This window comes from Zosterops lateralis, assembly GCF_965231275.1.
Source record: "Zosterops lateralis genome assembly, chromosome: 33".
Lineage (NCBI taxonomy): Eukaryota > Metazoa > Chordata > Aves > Passeriformes > Zosteropidae > Zosterops > Zosterops lateralis.
The window spans coordinates 3826632-3833947 of record NC_139793.1 but is presented as its reverse complement, the minus strand read 5'-3'; the positions used below and the strand labels follow the sequence as shown (position 1 = coordinate 3833947).

At 60.1% G+C, this 7316-nt stretch overlaps 2 protein-coding genes across 2 annotated transcripts; both read left to right on the top strand.

The window, feature by feature from the left end:
• The first annotated feature begins 267 nt into the window (after positions 1-267).
• Positions 268-3561, top strand: TRMT112 (tRNA methyltransferase activator subunit 11-2). Its single transcript, XM_083881462.1, has 4 exons — positions 268-534; positions 1009-1110; positions 2508-2600; positions 2685-3561. The coding sequence occupies exons 1-4, from the start codon at positions 454-456 to the stop codon at positions 2784-2786; spliced, it is 378 nt and encodes a 125-aa protein (XP_083737588.1). The 5' UTR covers positions 268-453; the 3' UTR covers positions 2787-3561.
• A 334-nt stretch (positions 3562-3895) lies between these two features.
• On the top strand, positions 3896-6786 carry BANF1 (barrier to autointegration nuclear assembly factor 1). Its single transcript, XM_083881418.1, has 3 exons — positions 3896-4013; positions 5025-5155; positions 6581-6786. The coding sequence occupies exons 2-3, from the start codon at positions 5030-5032 to the stop codon at positions 6725-6727; spliced, it is 273 nt and encodes a 90-aa protein (XP_083737544.1). The 5' UTR covers positions 3896-4013; positions 5025-5029; the 3' UTR covers positions 6728-6786.
• The last annotated feature ends 530 nt before the right edge of the window (positions 6787-7316 follow it).

The window sequence follows — 7316 nt, the reverse complement described above, 5'->3', positions numbered from 1 at the left end:
GGGGAGAGAGGGAGGATTTTTGGGCTCTTGGGGGGAAATGTGGGGGGACGGGACCCCCCAAAAATCGGGGGGGGACCCCAAAAATGGGGAAAATCAAACCTAAAATGGGAGAAATCAACCCCAAAACTGGGGTCAGGATCCTCAGGGGTTCCCTATGAATTTTGGGACCCCAAAAAAGGGGCGTGGCCACCTTTGGGCGTGGCCAGAACTCTAAAAAGAGGGCGGGGCTGAGAGTCTGGATTGAATTTTGGGGATCTGGGGAAGGATCTCAATCCCCTGAGGCTTTTTGGGGTCTCCCAGCTTTTGGCAGGGACAAATTAATTATTTTCAAAGCGCTGCGGCTCCTTTAAGAAACCACGCCTTGTTAAGACACGCCGACTTCCGGTATTTGCACCTTGTCGGAAGTGACGCGCCGGAAGCGGAAGTGGTGGAAGCGGAAGAGGAAGCGGCGCCATGAAGCTCCTCACGCACAACCTGCTGAGCTCGCACGTCCCGGGGCTGCGGCCCGGGGGGGGGTTCCCGCTGAAGATTGAGGTGCGGGAGGGGAAATGTGAGGGGAGAGACCCCCCTGAGACCCCCCCGGTACCGGCCCCGCCCTCCCCGCTTCGCGGTCGGGGCCGCCTCGTGGAGATCCCGTTACTCCCGTTCTCTGTTCCGTTATTTTCTTGGAGTTTCTACCGTTAATTACCGGGATTTCTTCTATTAAATTTTCCGTTAAACCCACCGTTAAATGTTCCGTTAAATCACCCGTTAAACCCCCATTGCCCCCGGTACATCCCTGTTAAAGCCCCCGTTAAAACCCCATTGCCTGTCCCCGTTAAATCCCCCGTTAAACCTCCCGTTAAACCCACATTGCCCCCGTTAAATCCCCCGTTATTTCCCCAGGCCGCCGAGGTCCGGGTCTGTTATTTCCCCGTTATTTCCCCCCAGGCCGCCGAGGTCCGGGTCCGGTTGGAACCCCCATTAATACCCCATTAACCCCCGTTATCCCCCGTTATTTCCCCCCAGGCCGCCGAGGTCCGGGTCCGGCCCGTCCCATTCAACGCCGCCTTCGTGTCCCGCCTGGTGCCGCGGCTGCGCTGGGACGCGCTCAGGGAGGCGGCCGAGAGCGTGAGCGGGACGGGGAACCGGGACTGGGAACCGGGACTGGGATCGGGAGCGGGACGGGGAACCGGGACTGGGAACCGGGACTGGGATCGGGAGCGGGACGGGGAACCGGGACTGGGAACCGGGACTGGGAACCGGGACTGGGATCGGGAGCGGGAGCGGGACGGGGAACCGGGACGGGGAACCGGGACTGGGAACCGGGACTGGGATCGGGAGCGGGAGCGGGGACGGGGAAACCGGGAACGGGACGGGGAAACCGGGAGAATCAGGAACGGGAACGGGGACAGGGACGGGGACAGGGACGGGGACAGGGACTGGGATCAGGAGCGTGAGCGGGGATGGGAATGGGATTGGGACTGAGGAGAACTGGGACTGGGAGAGGAACAGGGATGGGAACGGGGAACCGGGAGAACTGGGACAGGAACAGGGACGGGAACAGGGACAGGATTGGGAGCGAGGAGAACTGGGATTGGGACAGGGACGGGAGAACTGGGACTGGAACAGGGACGGGAACAGGGACAGGGACAGGATTGGGAGCGAGGAGAACTGGGATTGGGACAGGAACAGGAGAACTGGGGGAACCAGGACTGGGACAGGATTGAGGGGGAACCAGGAGCAGAACTGGGATCAGGAACGGGGACAGGACCAGGAAGAACTGGGACTGGGAATGGGGATGGGAATGGAGGAACTGGGGGAGAACCGGGACTGGGATGGGATCGGGACCGAAGAGAACCGGAATTGGGGGAAACCAGGACCAAGGGGAGAACCGGGATCGGGACTGGGAGCGAGATCAGGGGAGAACCAGGACTGGGATGGGACCGGGATCGGGGGAACAGGGACTGAGGGAGAGCCACGGGGTGTCGGTTTGGGGGGAATGTGGGGGGAAATTTGGGGATCTGAAGGGGATTTGGGGGGTCTGGGGGCAATTTGGGGGGATTTTAGGCATCTGGGATGGAAATTTAGGGAGGATTTTGAGGGTCTGGGGAGGATTTGGGGTGGGATTTGGGGAATCTGAAGGGATTTTTGGGGTCTGGAGGGGAATTTGGGGGGAATTTTGGGGGTCTGGGGGAAAAACTTGGGGGCTCCAGAGGAAAAAGGGGGTTTGGAAGGGGTCGGTTTTGGGGGGTCTGGAGGGGCTCAGGACTCCCAGATTTGGGTGGTCTCAGGTTTGGGGAGGGTCTCAATTTTGTCTCAGTGTCACATTTGGGGCTCTGGGAGGTTCCAGAACCTCCAGGGGAAAGTGAATTTTTTTGGGAGAACAACCCCAACTTTTTTGAGAACCCCTCTCAAATATTTTTTATGGCACCTACCCCCCTTTGTAACCCCATTTATTCATCTGAGAGCTCCCAAACCTTTCTCTAAAACCCTTTTTATTTCTTTTTTGACCCCCAAAAAACCAGCTGGGCCACCCCTCGGAGCTGCCCCCCGAGCCCCTCCCCGACTACGAGGCCAACGAGGAATTTCTGCGCCGCCTTCACCACGTCCTGCTGGAGGTCAGGGGGGTCCCCAAACCCCTGGGGGGGTCCCCAAACCTCGGGGACACCCCCCTGACCCCCAATTTTCCCCCCTTTGGGCAGGTGGAGGTGCTGGAGGGGTCCCTGCAGTGCCCGGACTCGGGGAGACGCTTCCCCATCTCCAGGGGGGTCCCCAACATGCTCCTGACTGAGGAAGAAGCTTGAAAAAGGGAAAAAAAACCCCCCAAATTTATCATTTTTGGGGTCTTCAAAATGGATTTGAGACCCTCCTTGGATAAAGGATTATTTGGAGTGGGAGAAAACCCCAAATTCCTGCGGTTTTCATCAAAAAATGGACCCAAATTTCATCTTTTCTCCCATTCCTGTGTTTAAATGGGGGCGTGGCTTGATAGACATCATTTGCATATGGGCGTGGTCTCAACAAGACCCCGCCCCTTTATGCAAATTAAGTGTTTCCTATTTGCATTTTTGGCGGGAATTGTTGTATTTGCGTAAAAAGCAAAAAAATTCCCCTTTGTTTTTCCCTCAAAATTTCTCCTTTTTTCTCCCTGAATTTCTCCCTCCTCCCAAAATTTCCTCGTTTCACCCCAAATATTTTTATTCCCTCTAAAATTTCACCATTTTTTTCCCCTAAATTCCCATTTTTATCTCCAAATCTCCAAGTTCCACCCTCAGGTCTCCCTCCTTTGTCCCAATTCCCTCCTTTTGTGCCCCCAAATCCTGATTTTACCTCAAAAATCTCATTTCACCCTAATTTTTTTTTATATTTTCTCACCAAATCCGCCTTGGTGCCCCAATTCCCTTATTTTTTTTAGCCCCCAGACCTTTTCTCTCCATTCCAAACCCGTTTTTCCGCTAAAACTCCATTTCTTTCCCCCTTACTTCCCTCCCCATGTCCTACCCTGTTACATTTATAACTTCCCCCATAAATTTAATAAAAAAACCTTTTTTTGGCCTGATATTTGGGCCAAAATCGCCACTTTTTGAGTCTTTTTGAGGATCCTCTTGTGGGCTGGGGACAAAGGGGAGGCACTGGGACCAGGGGAGGTGATTTTGGGGAGGACCTGGGGGGACCCAGGAGATCCTTGGAGGATCCAGAAGGTCCTTGGAGGACCCAGGAGGTCCTCGGAGGACCTGGGAGGTCCTTGGAGGACCCAGGAGGACCTTGGAGGTTCTTGGAGGTCTTTGAAGGATCCAGGAGGTCCCAGAAGGTCCTCGGAGGACCCGAAAGGCCCTTGGAGGACCCGAAAGGCCCTTGGAGGACCCGGTTCCTCTCTATGATCCCGGCGCGCCCCCTGGCGGCCGCTCGTCCCTCTCCTCTCGGTGGTTTAGCCGGAAGTGACGTCACGCTGCGCGCCGCCGGATGTGACGTCAGTGCGCAGCGGCAGCGGCCTGAGGCGGGAGCGGCGGTTGGAGCGGCCCGAGGGGACGGTGAGGGCGGGGGGGCCCTGGGGACACTGAGGGGACACTGAGGGGACGCTGAGGGGACACCGGGGACAGGGAGGGGACTTTGAGCGGCGGGGAGGGGGCGGGAGGACCGGGAGGGGGGAAATGGGAGGGGCGAGAAGGGCCCGAGGGGCGGGACGGGGCGGGGGAGGCTGAGAGGGGCGGCAGGTCCGGGATGTCGCCTCAGTGTCCCCTCAGTGTCCCCTCAGTGTCCCCTTAATGTCTCCTCGGTGTCCCCCGAGATGTCCCCTTAATGTCCCCTCAGTGTCCCTGCAGTCCCTGTCCCCGCTCTGTCCCCGCGTCCCCTCAGGGTCCCCACCCCCACTGTGTCCGCTGTCCCCGATCCTGTCCCTGTCTCCTCCCCTCTGTCCCTGTCCCCAGAGTGTCCCCAGGGCCCCCCGGCTCTGTCCCTGTCCCCTCCCCTCTGTCCCTGTCCCCTCCCGTCTGTCCCTGTCCCCAGAGTGTCCCCAGGGTCCCCCGGCTCTGTCCCTGTCCCCTCCCCTCTGTCCCTGTCCCCAGAGTGTCCCCAGGGTCCCCCGGCTCTGTCCCTGTCCCCTCCCCTCTGTCCCTGTCCCCAGAGTGTCCCCAGGGCCCCCCGGCTCTGTCCCTGTCCCCACCCTGTGCCGGTGTCACTCAGTCTGAGCTGTCCCAGTGTCCCCTCCCTGTCCCTCCCTGTCCCATCCCTGTTCCTGTCCCAGCCCTGTTCCCAACTCTGTCCCTGTCCCATCCTTGTCCCCTCACTGTCCCCTTAAGTGTCCCCACTGTCCCCCCATTGTCCCCCATTGTCCCCTCACTGTCCTGTGTCCCCTCCCTGTCCCCAACTGACCCCTCAGTGTCCCCTCTGTCCCCACTGTCCCCTGTCCCCTCACTGTCCCCAGTGTCCCCTCCCTGTCCCCTCACTGTCCCCTGTCCCCTGACTGTCCCCTGTCCCCAGGCGCCATGTCCCCTCAGTGTCCCCTCCCTGTCCCCTGTCCCCTGACTGTCCCCTGTCCCCAGGCGCCATGTCCTCGACGTCACAGAAGCACCGGGACTTTGTGGCGGAGCCGATGGGGGAGAAACCCGTGGGGACCTTGGCCGGGATCGGGGACGTGCTGGGCCGGAAACTGGAGGAGAAGGGCTTCGACAAGGTGGGGACACCTGGGGACACCTCTGGGGACAGCTGGGGACAGTGGGGATACCTGGGGACACTTGGGAACATTGGGGACACTGAGGAAGGGTTTGGACAAGGAGGGGACATTGGGGACACCCCTGGGGACACGTGGGGGACACCTGGGGACATTGGGAATACCTGGGGACATCTCTGGGGACATCTGGGGACACCTCTGGGACACCTGGGGACATATGGGGGCATCTGGGGACTTTGGGGAACACCTCTGGGGACATTGGGGACACTCCTGGGGACACCTGGACACCCCTGGGGACACCTGAGACACCCTTGGGGACACTGGGGACACTCCTGGGGACACCTGGACACCCCTGGGGACACCTGAGACACCCTTGGGGACATTGGGGACACTCCTGGGGACACCTGGAGGACATTGGGGACATCTCTGGGAACACTGGGGACACCTCTGGGGACACTGGGGACTCTGGGGACACCCATGGGGACGTTGGGGACATCTGGGACACCTGAAGACACTTGGGGACATCTGTGGACACCTGGGAAACACCTGGACACCCTTGGGGACACCTGGGGACATTGGGGACACCTGGAGACACTGAGGAGGGGTTTGGACAAGGAAGGGACATTGGGGACACCTGGGACATCTCTTGGGACACCTGGGGACACCCCTGGGGACACTGGGGACACGCCTGGGGACATTGGGGACACTTTTAGGGACACCCTGGGGACACTCTGGGGACATCTGGGGACATTGGAGACACCTGGGGACTTTGGGGACACCCCTGGGGACAACCTGAAGGAGCACAAGGGGGGACCACAAGGACCAGGAGCTGTTTGGGGTCACTCAGGGGGGTCACAGTGACCCCTGGCTGTGTCCCCAAGCCCCTGGTGACACTGCTGTCCCCTCCCTGTCCCCTGGGTGCCCCTGCCAGGCCTACGAGGTGCTGGGGCAGCTCCAGAATCTCTTGTGGACACGGGGCTGGGGCGGGTCAGGAGCTGTTTGGGGTCACTCAGAGACCCCTGGCCATGTCCCCAAGCCCCTGGTGACACCCCTGGTGACACTGCTGTCCCCTCCCTGTCCCCTCCCTGTCCCCAGCCAGGTGTTCATAGTTCTGTGAACTCCAGAATCTCTTGGGGACACGGGGCTGGGGCGGGTCAGGAGCTGTTTGGGGTCACTCAGAGACCCCTGGCCATGTCCCCAAGCCCCTGGTGACACCCCTGGTGACACTGCTGTCCCCTCCCTGTCCCCTCCCTGTCCCCAGCCAGGTGTTCATAGTTCTGTGAACTCCAGAATCTCTTGGGGACACGGGGCTGGGGCGGGTCAGGAGCTGTTTGGGGTCACTCAGGGGGGTCTCAGTGACCCCTGGCTGTGTCCCCACACCCCTGGTGACACTGCTGTCCCCTCCCTGTCCCCTGGGTGCCCTGGCAGGCCTACGTGGTGCTGGGGCAGTTCCTGGTGCTGCGCAAGGACGAGGAGCTGTTCCGGGAGTGGCTCAAGGAGACGTGCGGGGCCAACGCCAAACAGAGCCGGGACTGCTCGGGCTGCCTGAGGGAGTGGTGTGACGCCTTCCTCTGAGCCCCCTCCCCAAATCGGGCACCCCTGAGCCCCCCTGGGCCCCAAAATACCCCCCTGGGCCTCAAAATTCCTCCCTGTGCACCCCAAAATACCCCCCTGTGCACCCCAAAATCTTCCCCTGGGCCCCAAAATCCCTCCAGTGCATCAAAATCCTCCCTGTGCACCAAAATCCTCCCCTGTGCCTCAAAATCCTCCCCTGGACATCAAAATCCCCCCCTGGGCCCCAAAATCTTCCCCGTGTCCCAAAATTCCTCCCCTGTGCCCCAAAATCTTCCTGGTATCCAAACCTGGCCTGGCATCTCAAAATTCCCCCCCTGCCCAGTTCTCGGCGAGTTTTGGCTGCTGGAGGGTCCTTGGAGGGGTTGGGGGTTCCCCAAAATTGTCCAAGGGAGTCCAGAATTCCTCCAGGGACCCCAAAATCATCCTGGGAGCCCAAAACTCCTCCAGGAACCACAGAACCACCTCTGGGGACCCCCAAACCACCTTTGGGGACCCAAAACTCTCCCAGGGACCCCAAAACCACCTCTGGGGACCCCAAAACATCCCCAAGGACCCCAAACCCCCCCCCAGGAACCCTAAAACCACTTCT